At 36.4% G+C, this 23,855-nt stretch overlaps 1 protein-coding gene across 5 annotated transcripts in view; it reads left to right on the top strand.

Moving 5' to 3' along the window:
- REPS1 (RALBP1 associated Eps domain containing 1) overlaps window positions 1–23,528 on the top strand; it is a gene marked incomplete at its 5' end in the record, with an annotated part of 79,626 nt that extends 56,098 nt beyond the window's left edge. Inside the window, 11 exons of one of the 5 annotated variants that reach the window (XM_079716569.1) lie at window positions 2,888–2,968; window positions 8,720–8,807; window positions 9,591–9,692; window positions 11,998–12,067; window positions 13,384–13,502; window positions 14,343–14,407; window positions 16,508–16,693; window positions 17,882–17,977; window positions 19,604–19,752; window positions 20,871–20,976; window positions 23,268–23,528. In XM_079716569.1, coding sequence (XP_079572695.1) covers window positions 2,888–2,968; window positions 8,720–8,807; window positions 9,591–9,692; window positions 11,998–12,067; window positions 13,384–13,502; window positions 14,343–14,407; window positions 16,508–16,693; window positions 17,882–17,977; window positions 19,604–19,752; window positions 20,871–20,976; window positions 23,268–23,336 — 1,131 coding nt within the window. In that variant the 3' untranslated portion in view covers window positions 23,337–23,528. Of the gene's footprint in view, window positions 1–2,887; window positions 2,969–8,719; window positions 8,808–9,590; window positions 9,693–11,994; window positions 12,068–13,383; window positions 13,503–14,342; window positions 14,408–16,507; window positions 16,694–17,881; window positions 17,978–19,603; window positions 19,753–20,870; window positions 20,977–23,267 lie in introns of all 5 variants that reach the window. The other 4 variants (XM_079716568.1, XM_079716571.1, XM_079716570.1 and 1 more) reach the window with 4 other exon arrangements.
- Between the last annotated feature and the right edge of the window lie 327 nt (window positions 23,529–23,855).

Raw genomic sequence — 23,855 nt, 5'->3', positions numbered from 1 at the left:
ATATAAGACCAAGCCCAGCGTGGAAAACAGAATTTGAGAACCACCCCCCATTACTTTGGAACTCCATTATACAAAACAATAAAAGTAGGGCCACTATGATTAGAATAAGGGAAGAGGACCTGAGGCCCTGCCTCCACAAAGCACCCTCTGAGGCCCCTCTGTTAAACCTTCATGCTCTGTAGAACTTCAATTGAAAACCACTGCTCAGCCTGTTAGAGCACTTTTCTTTGTGAACAAGTTATATTTTTTTTCCTTACAGTCTTTTGTATCACTTTTAGATAGTGCTTGAAGCTTCTGTGCTTTCTTTGTCTTTTAAAGCCAGAAAAATACTGGGTTTAAAGAGACACTAGTTAATTTTGGACAATTGAAAAACAAGAGAAGTAATTGGCAGGTTTAAAGTACTTGCTGCTGCTTTATGATGTAATCACAGATACCTGCTTCTGAGACATTATAATATACATCCGTCATGCTGTCAGATATAAAACCATTTATATAAGTGTTTTTCTGGAGGGAAGATTTAAGCCTTGAAAGAATTTGCTAGTAGAAAGGCTTTATGGAGAATAGGGTCAGTGTTCTTGAAACCACTGTTTTTGCTGCCTTTATTCATTTCTGTCATTTTTTTTAAAAAGCAGTATCAGATTAAAAGAGTATTTTTACTGATATCTGTTCATAAAAAAAAGCAACTCTTTCTAAAGCATGTCAGTTCAAAAGCCCATCTTCATTCTAAGTAAAAATCACGTGTGATCATTAAAGACTAGCAATGGAAATCCCTTTCACATCTGATGTAAGCAGTTGCATTTCCCTTCTTAAATATTCTTACCAAGTTTCATTTTGTGGTGTTTGCTAATAAGGACATGAATGTCATAACTGGTTTTTTTTACTGTGTGTGGAAAATCAAAATGTTACTAAAACTAACATTGATTTTTGACACATTTTAATAATATTGTTTTTAATTTACTTAGGATATGGAAATTATATTTTAATTTTCTACCTCAAAGCACTAATATTCTTTCAACAAATATTTACTCAGCACCTGCAAATATGGATGAGGCACTGTAGGGGATACACTAATAACAATCTGTAACATTTATTGAGCACTTTTGATGTGTCCGTTCTGTTCAAAAAGCTCTTTACATATATTAACTCTTTACATCCTTATAACAGTCCTGTGACATAGGCATTATTGACCTCACGTTACAGATGGTACAACTGGAGCACAGAGAGGTTAGATAACTTGCCTGCAGGTGTGCAGCGTAACCAGGGTTCCAGTCATCTGGTTCCAGAGCCTGTGCTCTTAACCATTACACTAAAGTTACAAAGATAAGAGTGTTTCTCTGCTCTCCAGCTAGCTTACATACAGTCTTGTAAAATCAAGTAAAATCTCATGCCACCAAATAGGTAGACAAATGTCTTCTTTTTCGAAAAAATATTCTGCATCTAAACTTTTTTCCATAGTTAGATAATTAGGATTTTTAAAACTCCTTCTGTACCTATGCAACAATAATTATTGAAGAAACTAATTATATTAACAAATATTGGTAAGTCACTTCCCTAAAGTGATGTCCCAGGATAATGTGGATTTATCTTTATTCAGGAAACATGCTCAATGCATCAGTATTTCTTAGTATATCTTAATTTTATGATTTTAAAACTAATCTTTAGGGAAAGCTGTTGAATGATTGCATTAGCCATTTCTGTAGATAATTTTAATAAATGTGTTCATTTGCTAACATTTAGTTTCTACATGTCTTCTCAAATTGAATATTACTGTTTTAAATAGTAAGTCGAACTTTGAAGCATAAAAATGTATACTTTTCTATACTGAATTATAAAAAGAGGATTTTGGTTAATGGAGTAGGTGTGTCTGTGTGTAAACATTCGTGTGTATATATTGTATATGTGCAGATGTTTTTCCTTCTTCAGAGTATAACTGGTAATTCTTAAGAATCCAATTTTAATGATAATTTTAATATGATTTTGATATAAAATCCTATACTGTTTATTACTAAGATCTTCAAATGGAATTTACTAAAATTAATAATCACTTATCACTCCACCTAATTTGAGGTATGATATTTGTGTACCTCTCTTAGAAGAGTAGTATTTCATATCAAAATACATCTTCTATATATAACACATACTCAGTTGCTTGATTTGCTCTCATTGTGGCCGCATTCTGATTTTTCTAGCATGGGGTTGGAGGTGGGTGCCTGATTGGCAGTTTTGTCTTGTGGTCTGGCATGGCCCTGTTCATAATGCTGATTACAGGGGTTGACTTGCTACAGATTGACATAAGCTCAAACTTATATTAATTCCAGAATTCTTTGCATTTTATCTCAATTATATTTTATTAAATATCTATACATACGTACAGAATATGTGCACATACATAATAGAATCATCTTTCAGGGGTCGCACTGGCAAGTCGCACTGACTTGCTTTGTTTTGACCAAAACTTTGGTACTCAGAATTCATTAGTACCACCAAATCAGTGCATTAACATTTGGATTTTGAAAGAAGGATTTGAAGTTATTCTTTCTCTAGTCAAGACAAACCCCTTTATATTTTTCTTTTGTCACCATTTATACCACTTAGACTCTGTTCCTTTATTGTGTTTTGAGTTGAATTCTGTAAGGCTTTGAATCTCTCCCATAGAGATTGCAGTAAATTGTTACTGTACATTTGATCGTGAAGCTGCTCACTTTACAAGATGACCCAGCATAGATAATGTAGAATGTTTATGGAAAAATAGAACTTACGGAATTTTGTCAGGCCTACGAAACACAACTTGCAGTGCAACCTCTGAATTACTTTGCTAAATCTTCTCCGGTGATCTTTTACTCCATCTTTCTCATCATGCTGACTTGTCTCTCCTCTGTCTGTTCAGCAGTGGGAGACATTTAGTGAACGCTCTTCAAGCTCACAAACTCTGACCCAATTTGATTCTAACATTGCACCAGCTGATCCTGTAAGTCAATCACTTAGCTTGCTTGTTTGAAATTAATTTTATTAACCCAAATTTTCATTCATTATGGTTTTTAGCTGATATGCATGATTCAGTGGAGTGCTTAGAGGGAAATGGTGGCAGGCTTTTCAATTTTTGTGTGTTTAATGGTGGAAAGAACTTTTTTTTTTTTTTTTTTACCATTCTTTGTATTTTCTAGTTATTTTAATGGGAGAAATCTATGTTTTTAAAATCTGATACATGTGTCTAAAGGAGCATTTTGTGACAATTGATTTAGTTGACCTTGTTTTCATTTGCTAATTGAATGTATGTTTTATTAAACATATACTGCTTATTTCAGTGTAATGACAGTAAATACTATTTTATTTGTATGCTTACACATCGTGTAACCTGTGCTATGTATGTAAATATGCAGTGTCATCTTTTATTTTAACAGTCCAGATGGTACAGCTTTGACTTAATTAGTATGTTGAGTCCTGTTACAAGAGAATCAAGTTCAGCAAAACAATAGTGCTGTTGGTCAAAGATTCCCATTGTGCAGAGGAGGCTCCATCTTGTCTTCCTGTGGTTCACTGTGTTGCTTTGAAAATGCTACAAAGTTCACATCCTGATTTAAAAAATAAATTCTGTCTCATAGATTGAACTTCATATATGCCCCACCCGTCCCTCAAGTTATTTGAAAACTTTTATACTGTAGCTGTTACAGTCTTCTCACTGTTCACTCCTGCTTTTTCTTTTATTTTTCATTTTTTCCTATAAAGAGAAGGACATGCTAATAAGTACCTTTCAAAAAGAAAAGAGGAAGTAAGTAGGAAGGGAAGAAGAGTGTAAAGGTAGGATTTTTAAAAATGAGTTCAGTGAAAAGAATTGGAGAAAGTGACACAAGGCATTCTTTTTAGATGTTTCTGACCAAAGATAGCCAGCATTTATTAATTAAATGTTAAAATAGTCTTGTTATTTAATATGGATTTGGGAGAAGTGGCATTTAAAGATAATAGTACATCTTCAACATTTTAAATTAATGGCTCTTTGGTGTGTTTTATAATTTTAAAGAATTTATATCTGTTTGAAATACAGAGAATACTGCTATATTGAATTCAAACATAATGTATGGAAGTGTTTTAAGTGTCTATTTTTATCTATTCATTATTCAGGGACCAATTAATATGTAGATTATCTGAGTCTTTGGCCTTCTCTTTCCTTACTACTTTGAGGACATTAATCTTTGCTTTTAGTCTCTGAAAAATGGGAGAGAAATAAAAAGGCAACACTTAACAATTTTTACTGCTTATTAGCAGCAGTAATTAAAGTTTCTTGGGAAGTGACAGGTGCTATAAGCTAAAAGAAAGTTTTACTTCAGCTCTGAGTTTCATTTCTCCATATTATTCTTATCTCCTACTTACAGAGTCAAGTTAATTTTATTTAAAGTACTTAATAAAAGTATTTTACAGGGAAGGATGTAGCATTAGAGACTCTTTTATTCTCTAACCCTTAAGAGATATTCAGAGTAATAATTCATAGTATTATGATCTTTGTCAGGCCAGAAAAGAACATTAAATATAAAAATCTAGAACTCGGAGGCAAAATAAATTGACTCATGACTGGCAAGAAATGCAGGGAAATAGTTGACTTAATAACAGTGATATTCTTGTAACTTCTTGGAAATAATATCCAAATTTGTGAATTCCAGCTCTAGTGTTTTAAATGATATGGCACAATACTTTCTTTTGTTTTTTCTAGTATGGCAGGAGGCTCTAGGAAAGAAAGTTTTAAATGGTTAATTGACATTTTAAACTTGAATTTAGACCTCTAAATTTGATAAGGTTGGAAGTCTTAAATATTTATAATCTGGTACCTAGAAACATCTTTTTTCTTTTACGCTGGCAAACTATAATCTCACTATAAACTTTCAATTAGTACAATGCCCTGCTTTCAGTGAGGGTCTGAGTTTCTTAACCTTCATTTAATTCTTACCTGACATATTACCAGTCTACAGAACACAGCCTGTGGCCACATTCCCAAATGATCCTTTGCAAGGTTTATATAAATAAGGATTATAAGTAAGTAAATAAGGTCCATTCAGATTAGAAGAGACTCACATAGGAGAAAAAGAACACTACAGTTCTGATATGAATGTAACATACCTTACAGTGTCAGAAACACTTAATGGAATAATTTTTAAAAGCCAAATTTTGATAAGTAGGTATTGCTCAATAAAGTTTGTCTGTGAAGGACTCCAAACTGCTCTGTAGCACTTAGAGACAGCCACCACCCAGTGCAGTGACCTCACATGCAAACTGAGATGGTTAATTATTAGGCTCCCAGAATTGTTATGAAACTGAGTTTCTGATATCTCATTTCCAGAAACTTGACTACTTTTGTTGAACTGCTTATTCTGGTAGAATCTGTTTCCACCAGGAAATTCTAGACTGACGAGAAGTGCAGTGCACTAGTCTCTGCCATGACTTATCTCTGATCTTGAGTGCTGTAGAATGTTTGACTCACTCAGGGTATGAAAAGGGAGTTCATTTGATCACTGATTATGCCCAGCCAACTCAGTTGGTCTGGTGGAGCCCCCTTCCAGGTGCCTGTGTTATTCTCTAGGAATACCAAGATGTCAAAAAACAAGTCCAGTCTTAAGTAGACCACAGCTTAATCATTATACACTGATGGTTGTAATATAGCTGACTTTGATAATTATCATATGTAGCCGTGAACAAAACTGTGGGCAGAGAACTGTGGGCTAACTCAGTCCAGTGTGTTTGGGAAAGTTTTCACAAAAGAGGGTATGTTTGTATGATGAGTTTTTTTTTTTTTTTTTTTTTTTTTTTTTTTTTCTGCGTTACATGGGCCTCTCACTGTTGTGGCCTCTCCCGTTGCGGAGCACAGGCTCCGGACGCGCAGGCTCAATGGCCATGGCTCACGGGCCCAGCCGCTCCGCGGCACGTGGGATCCTCCCAGACCGGGGCATGAACCCGTGTCCCCTGCATTGGCAGGCGGACTCCCAACCACCGCGCCACCAGGGAAGCCCTGTATGATGAGTTTTGAATGAAACCGTGAATTGGCAGAAGTGGACAAGGGCATTGCAAGCAGAAGGTCACTAGCAGGAGCAATTCAGTGCAGTGAGGGTATAGGGTAGACACGGATGGGGGAGTGATGGGGAGCTGAAGAGCGTGGCTGAAACCTGACTGGGAAGATCTTTGTTTCCTAGACCAAGGGTCTGAACTTAACTAGGAGCTAACAAGAAGTACCATGATAAGATGAGGGTGCCAAAGAGGTAGCTGGGGAAGATCGTTCAGGCAACAATGTGAAGGACTGATGGGATCAAGAGAGAGTGAGATGATGAGCACCTGAACTAAGTGACACAGGAATAGCAAGTAGGCAGGGCTGGTTTCAGACAGACAGGATAGTAAGATTTAAGCCAAGTAGAAAAGGTAGATATTTGAGCACAATAGAATATTCAATAAAGTACTAAGATGTATAAAATCAAGTACCTAAATATAGGATACAAATGTGCCATGAGTGTTTAGGAATGGGTTTCCTAAAGGCTTTGGGTGATTTGAATAGTTAGAAGAAAGTGAGCAGAGCCTGCCAGTCAGTCTCTTTACTTTTTTCTCTATTTTTAAATATGGGGATGCTGATTTGGAGCAGAGAAAGTGTTACTCTGGCATCTTGTGGCTCAGGACCCAGAGACTTACAGGCATTTATGGTTCTTCACCTGGGTGTTGAAATGTTTGAAGTCAAAGCTCTTTCTTCTGCTGCACGTCACAGTCACAGACCGAGCTTCTGATCACTAGTCTGAGGTGGGGCCTGGTCATCTGTGTTAAAGCTCTTCCAGGAATTGCCTTGTCCTACTGGTAGCAGGATCCACTGGATTAAAGCTAGTGCAGGCTCACAGCAACAATTAGTTATATGACTGAAGTATGCAACAGGAAATTGATTTGCTGGTACAGAAACTTACGCAAATTATTTAGAGAATGAATAGAACATTCATGATTTTCTTTTTGGGGGGTCATTATTGTGACCTCCCTTTATTGTACTGGAAATATATGAAAAGGCTACTTAATATTCCTGTTACAAATTTTATAAATATCACTCTACGTACATACACACAGAATATATATTAGATCAATATTATGAGTTAAAGCATCTAATAAGTTTTCCTTGCTTGTTTTTTCTTAGTGTGCTTTGGGTTTGGAATAAGCATGAATCTATCATGCTTTCTCCTTTAATCTTGCCTTAGAATGTTAAATTCTGATTCTCAGCAGTTATTTTCGCTATTAAAATTGTAAGTTAAGAAAATAGTAGTTATTCTTAAAGCCATGTTTTTCATAACCATAAACATAACAAACAACATCTTGAGTGTATTGTTAATAATTTCCTGAGTATGACTCATTCTTATGTGAGAAATCTAAACTTTTATCCATCTATTATGTTTATCTTTTATAACTGTAACTTTAGAGTTGTAGGGGAAATGTTAGTTCAGGTTTATTAAATAGTACATAACCCTGTCCAGAATCTCACTGGTGTAGGGACAGGAAATTACTGTAAATGGATTTATCTGTTTAATTGCAGTAAAGAATTCATTTGTTATAAATGGGTTGAATTTAGAGATTTTGTGAATAAGCCAAGGAGACCTGTCAAACAGGAGATGGTATGCTAGAAGTTGCAGAGGTGTGGTGTTAATACTGTCACCAAAACAGTGTCCAACTTAAATTGAAAGGTCATTATCCTTCACACTAAATTATAAACTTAAACTCATTACTAGATATTTGAAATTTAAGGATCTCAAGTTCGGTCTTTAGCAGCAGCACATACAAAATACGAGATGACTCCTAGTAGAAGGGGCTGAACTCCTGTAGGCATGTTTTTTAGCTGGTCTGTTGCTCTTAAGCCAAATGCTTGATCCTGTTCTAGTTCCTCCCCTGGGCGTCTCAGCTCCCAGGGCCAGGCCTCCCTGGCTACCCAGATGCACCTTTCTCTCTTCCTTCCCTTTTGGAGAGGCTGCCATACATTGCTTTATACTCTTTTCAGAAGTTGATTCTGTCAGTTCCTTTACTCCTCTAACTAGACTTGCCACTCATGACTTCAGTTGAGAATTATCAGATGTAGTATAGTCACGAAAAAGTTTAAGGAAAGTATTAATGTTAGAGTAGGAGTGTTACTTATCCCATCTCTTAAAAAAATGGGTTCCTTTGTGGAAGTTTTATGCATGAATTTTAAACAGTTCTGTAGAACTAATCTATAGAAAGTATGTATCATGCCTACTGTTACAATATGACAGGCATGTCATTAACTTTGTTTTATACGTGAAAAAGAAAAGTGTCAAATTTTTTGAGCAGTTTAGTGAAAATGAATTCAATCTTTTACTTAGGCTTTGGGTTCTCATGAAATAGTTCCTTTTAACCTCAAAGGTTCAGATTTGTATAATTTCATCAGATCATTTCACACTTTGCCTTTGAATATTGTCTTGAATTGTATTTTTATAAGATCAGTTTTTTTCTCAAATCTTTAATCACTCAAAGTTAAAATGTACTTTTTATAAAACAAATCAGATTATTAGGTGTATATAGAAAACTTGATTTTTTTAAATATAATTCTGGAACTTTTATTTAAAAATTAATTTTCATGCTTGCCTTAGTGTGAATGAGAAACTGTCCACCAGTTTTTGAAGTGTTTTTAATTTTGGTTATTTCAGGGTACCTGCTTGGCATTTTTAATACAAATTCTGTATTTCCTCCCGTTTGTCTGTAGGATACTGCTATTGTTCATCCAGTTCCCATTCGTATGACTCCAAGCAAAATCCACATGCAGGAAATGGAACTTAAAAGAACTGGCAGTGGTAAGGAAGCTGTTGCTGGGTTGTATCTTAGTTTAGTGGGTTATATTTTAGATTAGCATCAAACCAAAATACACAGGTAATCATTCTGAGTTCAGGTTTCTTTTGTTAATTGCTTATTTTTTAACATAGTACTTTCTGCAATTATATTTGTACTGTGTGTGTGTGCTTGTATATTTTTTAAAATTTATATTACAGTTTTAAAAGCAAATTATTGAATTTAATTTATAAAGTTTTTAAATAAGGACGTTTGGAAAATGTGACTTTTCTAATACCCCGTGGGTTCTTATGATCATTCTTGTGAATTTACATTTAAAGTATGTTCAAATTTTAACCGAAGAGGTATATGTTAAAGTGAATCTTGACTTTGAAATAGTATATTTTGCTTTAACTCTTGAAGTTTCTCCTCATTTTAGATTAAATGTTTTAGTTAGGTTCTCTCACAGACAGATTTGTTTTCTATGTAAGTCAACAACATAAATTACTTATTTTACAGTCATTTGTGTGGTGTTTTATTTAACTAATTGCCCTACAGTGATAAAATTAACAAAGTATGAACATGCAGATTGACTCTTTCATTATAAAGTATCTTCTGTTGTGGCAGAAAACAAAATTCTATATAAACAGGTTTATGTTTGTCCTATTAAATATTATTTTGTCTTACATTTCATGGATTTACTTGCTACTTCTTCGGAGTATTGAAACAAAGTCTTGTACTCTGAGGTTTATGAATTTATTAATTCAGATACCTATATCTTGTATTTTTACCTATTAATTATCTCCTAGATCATACTAATCCCACTAGCCCATTACTGGTGAAAACATCTGACCTTTCAGAAGAAAATAAGATAAATTCATCAGTGAAATTTGCTTCTGGAAATACTGTAGGTAAGTGAAAGATAGAATAGCATCATCCATTTGAGGTTTATTAAGTCTGGACTTAGAGTCTGAATAATTCAAATATATAACCATTTAATATTATCTTCACTGGATAATGCAGAGAATAGTCAGTCATTTTAAACACCCTACCCTCTGTATGAATAACTGGTTGCCCATTGCCGCTGAACCTTCTTCAAGGCAGGCCTCCTGTTTGCCATCCCTCTCAACTAGCCAGATTTTGTATGTTGACTCTTTCCCACTAGCTCCTTTCTTTCTCTCTCACAAGAAATTGGGTATATATTCATTCATTCAGCCAATGTTAATGGAATACTATGTGCCAGGCTCTGTTCTAGACACTGGGGACTCAGCAGTAAACAAAACAAAACAAAAAAATCTTTCCCCTTTTGGAGTTTACATTCTGTAGGGGAGGTAACAGAAAAAAGAACTCCTATCTTAGGAGATAATTAACACCCTGGATAAAAATTAAGTTGTGAAAGGGGAGAGGGAGTGACATTTTGAATAAGGTGATCAAAGAAGGCCTTACAAAAGATGACATTTGAGTTAAAACTTGAAGGAGACAAGGAATTGGGCTGTGTGTATATCTGAAGGAAGGATGTTTAAGGCACAAGGAACAGCCAATATGAAGCCCTGGTTTAGGGAAGATGCCTTATTTACTGGGAACAGCAAGCAAACACCCGAAATAGAACTAGTTAGTAAATTTGGCAGGTAGAGGTAGCAAGTGGGAGAATAGTAACTGGGGAGCAGTGTAAGACTGACTTTTACTGAGTAAGATGAAAAGCCATTTAGAAGTTTTGTGTTTTTTTTTGCGGTACGCGGGCCTCTCACTGTTGTGGCCTCTCCCATTGCGGAGCACAGGCTCCGGACGCGCAGGCTCAGCAGCCATGGCTCACGGGCCCAGCCGCTCTGCAGCGTGTGGGATCCTGCCGGACTGGGGCACGAACCCGTGTCCCCCGCATTGGCAGGCGGACTCTCAACCACTGCGCCACCAGGGAAGCCCGATTTAGAAGGTTTTTGAATGGAGAAGTGACATAATCTGACCTTCCTTTTTTAGGAGGATCATTCTGGCTGCTGTATTGGGAATAGGCCAGAAGAAGGCAAGAGTTCAAACAGGGAAAGACCATTTTAGGAAACAGTTATAACAATACAGGCAAGAGAAGATGATGGCTTGGCCTAGGGTGGTAGCAGTAGAAGTGCTGAGAAGTGGTCAGATTCTGGTTAGATTTTGGTAGGAAAAAACCACAGGATTTGCTTGAATGTGAAGGGGTGGGGGTGGGGGGGTCATGAGTGGTTCAAGGGATCTTAGCAACTGGGAATTGACAGAGTCTGTGGTAGGAGAAGGTTTGTGGTGGGGGGAGAGTAGGAGTTCAGGTTAGGACATGATAAGTTTGAGATGCCTATTAGAACATCCAAATGGAAATTTGTTAATTTTAGCATCCTTCTTGTACCAATTAAGTAAACTTCTCAGTGATTTGACAAGAAAAAGGAAAGGGATACATTTTGAAATGAAACTAAACCAAATAACCAGTCCCTTCAATTTATCACTCTTGAAAGGTATGAGTAGTATTTCTTCAAATTATCCCTAGAGTTTCTATTTTAAAACTTCTTTACTGCTTCACAACTCTTAGTCTGCTTCTGGGATTCTCTTCTCCTTCATAAGACTTTGAGGAAATTGAAAATGATATTACCTCATGTGAAAAATTGGTACCCTCTGGTTAATTTCATAAATTTTATTATTGTCTAAGCACATTTTATTCCCTTGTCAAATTGTTAAAAATTTTACATTAACAGTTTTGAAGTTAGCTTTTTTACTTAAGATATTTCTAATTTATTCTTTAAAAATGAATTTTTTCATTACAAAAATTATTCACACTTGTAGAAATGTAATAAATAAAAATAAGAAAATGAAAATTACTTGTAATCTCACTATTCTACGAGTGACCATGATTAGCATTCCTTGTCAACCTTAATCCTCATTCTGTGCATGTTATATTCTTATATGAAATGAAACTGTAGTATATGTACTGTTTTCTATCCTCCTTCCATGTAACTTATTTTGAATATTTCTCTGTTATTAAATAATAACTTTTTTAGATTGTAACTTGTTCTCTGTGCATAGTATTGTGTTGTGTAAATAGTCCATAATTTATTTGATTTATATCTAATTTTTTACAGTTAGTAATACTATGATGAAATATTAACGTGTTAGCCAATCTTTGAATATCTCTGATTTGAAACAATAATTCAGTTATATAAATGATTATTATTAAATAGGATATATCCCATTTATCAGCAGATGGTTACAGTAGTTCAGACTCTTTTACTTCGGATCCAGAACAGATTGGGAACAATGTAACTCGTCAAAGGTTAGTGTTTCTGTCAATAAAAAGCATAACTAAAATATCTTGTTAACGTTTTAATATTTAAAATTATTTAAAACCAAGTATAAGTTATTTTTCACTATTCTTCAGTTCTGCACTTCTCTAAAGGCTGTTAGGTTACCTACTGATTTATGTAAAAGGGAAATGATTTTGATTCTTTCCAACTTTAATAGGAAAACAGAAGGAACCGTTATGTCTTCATGGTATTCTGTGGAAGGTTTAAAATGAGCTGATAATTTTTTGGCAGTAGTGGTTGAATACGGTCCTTTTTGTAGCTCATCAGTGAGAGTCTATTTAAGTAAGAAATGTGCATATTTCCTTTCATAGCCTTATGGGCAAGTACCAAAAGAATTCAGTGTTTTAAAATGTCATCTGGAAGCACAGCCCAGTGCTGGACTACCCACCCACCCTGGAGATCTGCATTATATATAACGTCTCAGACACAAACAGAAGAAGGTGTGGGGTAGGGTGAGGGTAGCAAGGGCTCTGTCTACAAGGGCTTCACCGTCCACTCAGAACTGTGCACAGGACAGAAGCATCTTTCTCCCCTGCTTTTCACGCATTGTAAGAGCCTTTTGCCACACTCCTGGAGGATATATGGAGAGAGTGGTAATATAGAATCTCTGAAGAGCTCACACAGTCAAAAGGCTGCTTTTTCATATATCTTAGAGTTCTCAGCCAGCTTGGATTTTAGTCTACTTTTTATTCCTAGTAGTGAGGATCAGATTGCTAAAGTCCATGAGACTCTTCAGAATACATAGGAGACTTCGGTGGCCAGTAAGTGAGTCTCGAGAGGGTTGAGCATGAGGATAAATAATCACCTCTAAAATGAGAGGGCCTGTGGTAACACAGGAATGGGCATCTCACATAGTTGAGCCACATTCTACCTCAGCTTACCAAACTTTAAATAAGTTGAAGGCTAACCGTATGTGAAAGTAGAGTTTCTCTTTTTTGAAAATAGCTTTTCAGACTAATATTATCTTTAAATGAATGAAAAAACATTACTCTAGGTTAGAAGTCTACCTTGAATTCATGTTAATAACTAACTTTCTTTTTAAACTTTTTGAAATTTTGTTGACTGTATAATTATAAAGAAGGTTATTTGCTATATTAAATAACTACTTGTTGAATGCACATCATAAACAGTACTGTTTATTCATTGTAATACTTGTCTGTCCTCTGGAGAAAATGTCACACCAATAAGATCCTTTGCTGCTTAGCTGAGTTTGAATGCTTAAGAAGAAAAAAGAAAAGCTCCAATGTCAGTAGCATGACCAATTGTAACGGGGCGAATTTTGCAGGTCTCATTCAGGAATGTCGCCTGATAACACTGCACCACCACCTCCCCCTCCAAGGCCTCAGCCCTCTCATTCTAGATCGTCATCTTTAGATATGAATCGGACCTTTTCAGTCACCACAGGTAGGGGTTAGAGAACCATAATATATATTAAATACATTAAATATATTAAGCTAAAGATACACAGTATTTTCTCTTATTTTTTTATATTTATATGAAGAAAAATTTGGAATAGAAAAAGTATCAAATGAGAGGGAATTTTTTTTTCTTAATGACTACCTAAATTGAGTTCAAATGATAATGATGGGAACCTGAGAGATGCCACAAGAGATTTTAAAAGAACGATGTGGAGGTATCAAGGAGGGAAAGCTAATAGGTCTTAAATTACATGACAAAAGAGAAAGAAGAGTCATAACTTACTCAAAGGTTTTAATTTTTATATGACTGGTCATATTGTTATCATGCTGGTGGAAATAGAGAAGTTAGGACGGAGGGTGATGGTGTTCTGTTTTTGATATTATGCGTTTGGAATGATGAGAAAAAAGAGAAATAATCAACAGGCCATTGGACTTGTGGGTTAGGGAAGATTGATGTATTGTTTGAGAATCATTTACATAGAATTAATAGGCTGAAGTGTTAAATGAGAGAAAATTTGGAAGTCTTCATATTTGATAGCTAAAGAGCAATCAGAAATATGGGAAGAAAACAAAGAATGTATAGTGTCATGGAAATAGGGAGGAGCAAGACAAGAGTGCCTCATGCAGGAGAGCCAGAGAAATGAGGTCTGAGAAGAGGCCATGAGGTTTGACCACATCTAGACAGTTTTGCAAGTTATATATGGCTTCCAATACCATATGTTGGTATTGGAAATCTTTTATCATTTGATCACATTCATTCAGCCTGTCTGTTCTATTAGCAAAGTAATTATATTTTTACAAAAAGAAGACTTGTGTGTTCACACAGGACAGCAACAGGGTGGAGTTGTTGCCCAACCTCCTGCAGTGCCTCCAAGACCACAGCCCTCACAGGTAATTCTCCTAGGTATTCACTATTAAGCATCAGCTATTATAGTCCCCTTAGTCAATTTGTCTATTAGATCTTTGATTCTATTCTAGAATTATTCTGAAGATCAGGAAGTACATAATTGTCATTCTTAATGTGCATTTATTAATAATTCAGGGAAGGGGACTTCCCTGGTGATGCAGTGGTTAAAATCCACCTGCCAATGCAGGGGACACAGGTTCGAGCCCCGGTCCAGGAAGATCCCACATGCCGCGGAGCAACTAAGCCCATGCGCCACAACTACTGAGGCCCACGCGCCTAGAGCCCGTGCTCCGCAACATGAGAAGCCACCGCAATGAGAAGCCCGCGCACCACAATGAAGAGTAGCCCCTGCTCGCTGCAACTAGAGAAAGCCCGAGAGCAGCAACAAAGACACAACGCAGCCAAAAATAAATACATTTATAAAAAAATAGTAATAATTCAGGAAAGCTAGGTCTTATTTTAGAAGATAAGGATTCCAATAATGATTTGAGTTATTTTTTGAAAGAGGCTCAGAAGTGAACCAAATGATAATGTCTTGACAAAGGAGGGTTTAGAGGAAAGAGCAGTGGATTGGGAGATACGAGGTGTCCATGTTATGTCCTGGATCTAGCAGTGACTCAGAGTAACCTCCCTGCATCTCCCTGGATTTGTTACTGCGTCAGTGAAGGAAGTGTTAGACGACTTCTGCACCCCCCCGCCAGGTCAAAGTTGTTTGCATCTGCATAAAACTGTTATGTTCCAAGATAGATTCTGGACTATAGCTTAGTTTTATGTGACTGACTGGCCTACCTTTTACATGAATGAGTTTGGTTGATTTTTCTGAGTTAGATTCTTATAATGAAGTTGCTTATTTGCAGTTAAAAAGATGGTTTCCTAACCATCAAAGACACTGAAATTTGGATATTCCAGTATTTAATCTAAAGTGCCAACAAAAATGCTTTTACTGTGTTAAGCTGTGAAACCCAGTGAGTTGGTCTCTTGACTCAAGAACCAGTCTAGTGCAAAAGACAGAACTGTAAACAACACTTACAGTAAAAGTGCTGCAGTAGACTTATTTATAAAATGCTTTGGCACAGCTTTTCTAGCTGGTAAAGTCAGGGATCGCATTGAAAAGGTCTAAGTAAGATGAAGTAAGTTAGACTTAAGCAGAGACTTGAAAGATAAAATGGTATTTCTTGGGGAGAGGGCATTACAACCACAAGGAATGGCATAGAGGTGTAAGGTAAGCCTGGCATATTCTTCAAGGAAAAACCATTGAGTTCAGTACAACTAGAGTCATGGGAAAGGAAATTAAAGAGGTGGAAAAGGGGCAGAGCATCTCCTATATCATACTAAGAAGGTGGAATTTTTCTTATAGGATATAGAGAATTTTTAAAGGGACTTTTTAAAGAGACTTCAGATTTATTCCTGTAGCATCCTGTACTTCCTTTGTCATAAAACTCCTCACACGGTATTTTAAATCCTTGTTTATTTATCTCTTGTCCTGCACTAGGCTTTATTAGGGGATGGACCTTACTTGTTTATTCACTATTATATCCATAGTGCTTGGCCAAAAGTAGATACTCAATAAATTTATTTTTCGATTGAAGACTTTAGAAGACTTGATCTGGCAAAGGAGTGGAGGACAAATTGAAGAAACGTGCACTGGAGTGTCAGAGAGTAGCTAGAGCATGGGTTTGCACACTTTAAAAATAACAATCTTTTTAGAAACTTAATGGAACATTTTAAAAATAGCTTTTTTATAGAATGAACAATTATGCAGTAGCCCAATTAAGAAAAAAATAGATGCATGGGGAGAATCAGAGATTAGGGCCAGAACTTCCCCTCTCCTGTGATGCCCTTTCTTTGCAATAAGAATTTTGTAAAAGTATCTTTTTTATTGGAGGTTTGTCATCTTAATTTTTTTAGTGTCTTAGCATTTCACTTAAGGTTTTTTAGAGCTAAATGTTACTGTAGCTCACCTCCCTGAATTTCCAGCTAGTAAAAAGAGCATCCTTATAATAAATTTTCAGAGAGAAAGAAAGCTCTCTGACACTGGTAACACCAATAAAATGTCTGTTCTTCTGTCCTAAACCCTCATATAGGCTGCTGGTCCCGTTGTGCATCGCCCGGTGGATGCCGATGGCCTGATAACTCACACTAGTACCTCACCTCAGCAGATACCAGAACAACCAAATTTTGCAGATTTCAGCCAATTTGAAGTATTTGCTGCATCAAATGTAAATGAAGAACAAGATGATGAAGCCGAGAAGCATCCAGAGGTCTTGCCGGTCAGTTTTCAAGGGCTTATCTAATTTTCCGCTGGGAATCTTCTCATATCATGCTCAGAAGCCAGTCTTTAAACAGAGGAACCCCTAAAAGAGCAAATAATAGAAGGGGCCTCAGCGAATAAAATATCTGCTGCTGCTTCTTTTAGAGGATTTATATTCCCTAGGTCAGTGCTTCTCAATTTCTTATTGGCCTCAGACACCTGCTGGTTGCATAAAATGCTTAATAAGAATCAAAATCTGGGTGAGGGGTAGCTGTCACATGAAAAGACACAAACACAACCATCTGGTCTTGGCTAAAACACTGTTCTGGGAGTTGCACCTTAATGCTAAACATCTCGTGTGATTTGGTAAACATTTCTGTGTAATAAGAGGCTATGGTTACCATAGCTACATTCAGTTTGTATGAGACTAAGTCACTTTATGGGGGGGTTGCATCTTACTGCTAAGCATTTGATTTTGTGATTTGGTGAAGATTGTATGAGAGGAAGTCACGTTAGTTAGACTTAACAGACTACAGGATGTCGAAATTTAATCTTTGCAGACAGTGTTCTGGGAGATTCTTTAGTTCTAGCAGCACGAACTTCTCTAGGGATCCCTGTCGTCGCTAAGTGTAAATGTGGAGTTGGAGAGAATGGGAATTCTGGAGTCCATTCTGATTGTTTCATCTTATACTGATCTTCTCTTAACACATCCAAAAATCTGCTTGTTTGACTGGCATAATTTAGACGAAGTGTTCTTATAGGTCTGATCCATGGAAAGTTTTCTACTAGCCACTTCTTCAATCCTGCAACTTTCTGCCTGGCCTGGGGCTACTAGGGAAATGGGCTGCACCTCCAGGAAGGCAGGGTGGGCCTAAGGGGAGTGCAGGTGTGTACAGGGTACTGGTACTTAACTCGCCTGGAATGGATGCTTCCCCTCCCCCAACCAAAGAACTTCCCAGACAGTGCTGCATCCTCAGCCACCCCCCACCCCCTCAGAGATTTATTACCTCCCCTCTCTGCCCTTTAGTAGTAGAGAATGATCATTTTATAAAGTATTCTCAAATTCCCTCTCATCTTCATCTCAGGTTTCTTATTGTTAGAATGAATATTTTATAAACATTTAACTCTCTGATTTGTTACATGTATATTTATTCATATATGTATATTACTTATATATAATTTGTGATAATAATATATTCATCTCTAGGTTGAAAAAGCTTCTGATCCTGCAAGTTCTCTTCGAGTTGCCAAAACAGACAGTAAAATTGAAGAAAAGACAGCTGCTAGCGCTCCCGCCAATGTGGTATACAGAAGTCTTTTTAAATATTGATTATTTTATGCATATGAAAAGTTATATGAGATAATTTGACAACCTTAGAAATAAAGTTCGAGTTGATCTAACTCATTCCACTGCCTTTAACTGTAATATGCTTAGTCCATCTCAGAACACAGTCCACCTAGAGATAGAGATGATAGCCTATCATTTGTATTAATGCATGCCACAGGTTCTCAAATCTTATGTGGTTATTACATTCTTTCAGACATATAAAGTAGAACTTCCTTATTTGTCATATTTAGTTTCTCTTATTGCAGTTATGAGTATAATAGGGGAAAATTATCAACCTTTAAGGTTAATGTTATACTCTGTGCTCTTTTTCTTTAACTGTCTTAGGAATGATTTTTTTCCCAAAAATTAATTATGAAAAATTTTAAACATACAGAAAGGTTGAAAGAATTTTACATTGTACATTAGTAAACCCACACCTTGATTATACCATTAGTATTTACTATACTTTATTTTTCTTCCAGTTTTATTGAGATGTAATTGACACACAACACTGTATAAGTTTAAGGAGTACAGCATAAAGATGTGACTTACATACATCATGAAATGACTGTCACAATATGTTTAGTGAATGTTCTTCATTTCATATAAATACAAAATGAAAGAAATAGAAAATATATGTTTTTCCTTGTGTTAATATACTTGCTTTATATCTCCATCCTTCTCTCTAACTATATCAATCCTTCTTATCTGTTGCTTGCATTTCAAAGTAAATTACAGATATCAGGACACTTCCCCTTGAGAAAAAAATTTTGGTAACTTTTTTTTGTCATCATTAAGACATTCCCAGTAGTCATGAAAACAGTGAGTGTTTCTGAAAGTGCTTAACTTCTGCTTTCTGGACACTTTAATTTTTACTACATTAGTAGTTCTGTGATTTTTTTAATAGTGAATTTTATTTTTGTCAGTTAATGGCAATAAATTAAAAATAGCACTTAGCCAAAGAGATGGCATTTGACTCTTGTTTTTATTTATTAACAGGTCAAATCAGGTTATGGTAAATACCAGAATACCATATTTGATTCTGCTGAGGACACATTCACAGTTACCAATAAAATGTCCACTCATTTTCAAAAATTATAATTATTGTGCATCTTAGTGGTGGGTTTTTAAAGAATTGCCTAGTTTTCCACTTCTTTATAAATTGTTTTATTCATTAAGATAATATATCTTAGGATTTTTGAGTAGGAAAGTCTATGGAGATAATGGATGCATATTTCTGGAGACTCCCTTTTATAGTTATTGAACAGGTATATATCGCGTGTGTATCATATTTATGTTAAAACTGAATATGATAGCTTTGAGTCACAGAATTCGGGCCTCAAGGAGCTTATTATGTCACCCTATAAAAAAATTTGTCTAGTAGGTACATTTACAACTGTAGTGTCACTAGGAACGTTCTTCCCCACTGCAATTTAAGTCAGTTGTTGCCACAGATATATAAATTGTTTCAAAGTAGGACAGGTGACTCTTAATTTTTGGAGAATGAATGGCTTAACAAAACCATATGATGTTGGCAAAGTGCTAACTAACCGTGAATGTCTTCAAGAAATGCTCACTATGAATGGAATTCTTGTCTCCTAGAGCAAAGGCACAACACCTCTTGCTCCACCACCTAAACCTGTTCGAAGGAGATTAAAATCAGAAGATGAATTAAGGCCAGAAGTTGATGAACATACACAAAAGACAGGTGTCCTAGCTGCTGTTCTTGCATCACAACCTTCTATTCCTAGGTAATCAAAGCCATTCCTGAACACATGTAACTACTAGAAACAAAAAGCACAGCAATTAAAAATATCAAACGGAAAGGAATTATGCTCAGACTAGTCTTGTAGGTGAGCATAGGCTTTTCACTGCTCCTCTTTGAGAGTTTTCTCATTTATGAGCGGGTAGAATATTCTTCCCACTTTTTTCCCTTCTATTATTAAGTTCAATTCCAATTCCATTTTTACACTCTATTGCAAATCCTGGAGCAGACTTTAAAATTTATAGTGCACAGGGACTTCTGTGCTGGCGCAGTGGTTAAGAATGCGCCTGCCAACGCAGGGGACATGAGTTTGATCCCTGGTCTGGGAAGATCCCACGTGCCACGGAGCAGCTAACCCTGTGCACCACAACTACTGAGCCTTTGCACTAGAGCCCGCGAGCCACAACTACTGAAGCCTGCGTACGTAGAGCCCGTGCTCCAAAATAGGGGAAGCCACTGCACTGAGAAACCCATGCACCACAACGAAGTGTAGCCCCCGCTCACCGCAAGCAGAGAAAGCCCAGGCACAGCAACAAAGACCCAACGCAGCCAAAAATCAAATATAATAAAATTTAAAAAAAAATCTTAACCTTAAAAAAAAAATTACAGTGCACAGTAACACTGATGTTTTAACTATGGTAGTTCTAGACCAGGAATTGGCAGACAAGGGCTCATGGGCCAAAGTCAGCCCATGGCCTGTTTTTGTAAGGCCCGTGAGCTAAGAATGGGCTTTTACACTTTTGTAAAACAGAGAAGAGAAAAAGAAAAGATACAAAAAAAAAGAAGAACATTCAGCACAAATGGTATGGCCCGCAAAGCTTAAAATACTTAACTGTCTGACCATTTACAGAAAAAGTTTGCTGATGCTTGCTCTAGACTGTCTTAAACTCAGGTGATTGTACAGAATAATCATTAAAACAATAACTACAATAATTAAGCCTCTGAAGCTTAGATACTTTTGGTGGAGCATTAAAACCGAGCAAGTGAGGTTGAGCTATGCTAACAAGGCAGAGATGCTTCCTCTGCATTCTGGGTTTAGAGATCAGGGAAGAATGGAGAGAATTTAAAGATAAAAAATGAAGGTAATTTTTTTTATCTTCTCAGGTCTGTTGGAAAAGATAAGAAAGCTATTCAGGCGTCAATTAGACGCAATAAGGAAACCAACACAGTTTTGGCCAGATTGAATAGTGAATTGCAGCAACAATTAAAGGTAATGTAGTTTCTGAATCTTTATTTGGGAAGTTCCATGGACTCAGAGCCTCTTAGTGTTGAACTGGAACTTGGAGGAGATCCAGCAATTCTTACGCTAGTATGAAATTTTACATGTAGCAAGAGAAGTGTAGATCTGAAGTGTTTTATATGCCTTTGAGTCCTTTAATATTAAAAAGAATTTCCTGTACTCAATTCTGGTATGATTGCCTTATCCTACATGTATATAAGGCATCATATTCCTAAAATGTTTCTTAACTTTCATAATGAGACCCAAGAGCAGAAATGTTGTGACCTCAGATACCTCCAGTATCACGTGTGGCTCTCTACACTCTAATTCTAAAATGATTTGAGTATTGTTAATTTATCCTTTTATCAAAGACAACTCAGATTCTATTAAAATGACTTAAACAGGTCTAAAGATGAGGGATGGGGGCAATTTAGATCATCTCTAAAGTAGAAAAGACAAGCCTTAAATAGAAATGGTGCTTAGAGCCAGTGTGTACTACTGTCATCTGTACTTGAGAGGAATGAGTTTGTTTTTCTTACTACTAACCATGATTTCTTTGAATCCCTACAAAAAAAGCTAACAGCCAGAATCATTTATGACTCATCAACATCATTAAGCATTCATGTCTTATAAACCAGTGGTTCTCAAACCTTAATGTATATATGCTTAATTAGGGGTCATGTTAAAATGAACATTTTGATTTATATCAGGTATGGAGTGGGACCTGAGAATTCTGCAATTTCTAATAAGCTTCCAGGTGATGAAGATGCTGCTGGACTGTTGGCTCCACTTTGAGTAGCAAGGTTGTAAACCACAAAGATGAGGAAAGAGTCCATGGAAATGTAAAATGAATACAGAGTTAGTTGAGTCCCATAACATTCTTTTCATATTCCTTATCTAGCCTTTATCACATTGTCCATATCTATGGCACATTTGTCTCTCTGTCCTAGTAAAACTGAACTTGTTGAGGGTAAACCATAATCATTTCTGTTTAGGGTGACCATGTAATGTTCAAACCAAGGTACTTTTTTTTTTTGGCTGCGTCGGGTCTTAGTTGCGGCACGCGGGATCTTTTGTAGCAGCCTGCGGGCGCTTCGCTTTGTTGTGGTGCACAGACTTCTCTAGTTGTAGCATGTGGGCTCCAGAGCACGTGGGCTCTGTAGTTGTGGCGCGTGGGCTCTCTAGTTGCGGCACACGGGCTTAATTGCCCCGAAGCATGTGGGATCTTAGTTCCCCAACCAGGGATCGAACCGGTGTCCCCTGCATTGCAAGACGGAGTCTTAACCACTGGACCACCAGGGAAGTCCCCAAACCAAGGTACTTTTGAGAGAAAAGAGAGAGATGTGTTAATAGGCCAGGACATCAGAGAGAAACTGAGACTGTCCTAGATAGATTTGTAACTATCGTGTCTCTGTCCCCAAAACCTCGCACGTTAGGCATTTGATAAACGTATGTTAAAGGAATAATATTCTTGTATTAACTCTCTGATCAAAGAAGATATTCATAGCTGTTCTATGATTATGAATTTGGTCCATTGTAAAGGAAGAATGTAAAACTCATGACAAGCATGCTAGTACCATACCTCGAAGATGAAAGTTTTATTAATGCATGTTTTTCTGAAGAACTAAGGAAAATCATAGCAACATGTATATAGGAGCTATTTTAAAAATCACTTTTCTCATTATCTCTGAGGACAGAAAATAGGAAGTATGGTACCAAATAGGAAGAGGTCATCCTGGTTAAAACACTATACTATTAGTATGATAGAGAAAAAGAAAAAAGGAAAATGGATGAATTAGAAGTTGTGGGCTATCTGAAAAGTCTGCTCAAAATCAACAGTAATTAGAAATTCTGATTACAAAATACATTTATTCATTGTGAAACTGAAACTCAAAAGGAGGTTCAGGAGTTGTTATGACCAGATGTGATCACCAGGGGAAAGAATCTGTGTTAACTGACTCATCTACAGTTACTACAGGGGGTAGGCGTTTTGCAAAATTCATGCATCAGTAGCTATCATTTGCAAATATTGGCTTTTCTGATAATGAAACAAAAAACATTTTATTACCCTGACTTAAGAAATAAAGATTTAATTAAGATATTTTAACATTACATACATATAAAGAAACTACATTTCTAAAGTAAAGTATCCTTTGAAAATATGAAGTTGTCCTTCCTCTTCTTAACAAATTTAAATTGTTTTACTGAATGCAGAGCTGTTGTTAGATGTGCCTTCATTTTTATACATGTTGAAACGTAACTTGGCTTTGCATCTTTTTCAGGATGTTCTTGAGGAGAGAATTTCCCTGGAAGTTCAACTGGAACAACTTCGACCATTCTCTCACCTATAAGCCAATTGCCGTTAACTGTGAACATACCCATTTTTAAGCGGTTTTGGGTTCAAAGCCAATTTGGAGACCCAAACATTCAGCTCACTGCTTAATTCAACATTAAATTTTATGATTCTGTTTCGCCCTATGTGTTCACCATTGTATTTAAGTACCTTTTATTTTTTAATTGCAACAATAAAAGGGTCAGGATGACTTCGTGGAGGGTAATGTTGTGTTTGTTGGCACAGCCCGCCCTTGTTGCTCCGTAGCGTTAGGTGTACATCCATAACATTGGTCCATTAAACTTACGTGGCCAGAACCTCTCACTGCTTGGATTTAGAGAACGGGCTTCTCATTTACACCTCGAGCACAGACTCAGAAATATTTACAAAAGGAGACAAAGTTAAATAAACTGTCAGTTTGTCTTTAGGTTTAATACTTAACATAAAGAATCCAAAAATCTTTAAAATGCATTTCCTATTTAATTTTTGATTTGAAAGAACTGTATGGTATAAGGCATTCGTTAACCATAAGCTCTGC

Source organism: Hyperoodon ampullatus (assembly GCF_949752795.1).
Source record: "Hyperoodon ampullatus genome assembly, chromosome: 12".
Classification (NCBI taxonomy): domain Eukaryota; kingdom Metazoa; phylum Chordata; class Mammalia; order Artiodactyla; family Ziphiidae; genus Hyperoodon; species Hyperoodon ampullatus.
Note: the sequence above shows the minus strand (reverse complement) of the source record. Positions and strands in the feature narration are given on the sequence as shown.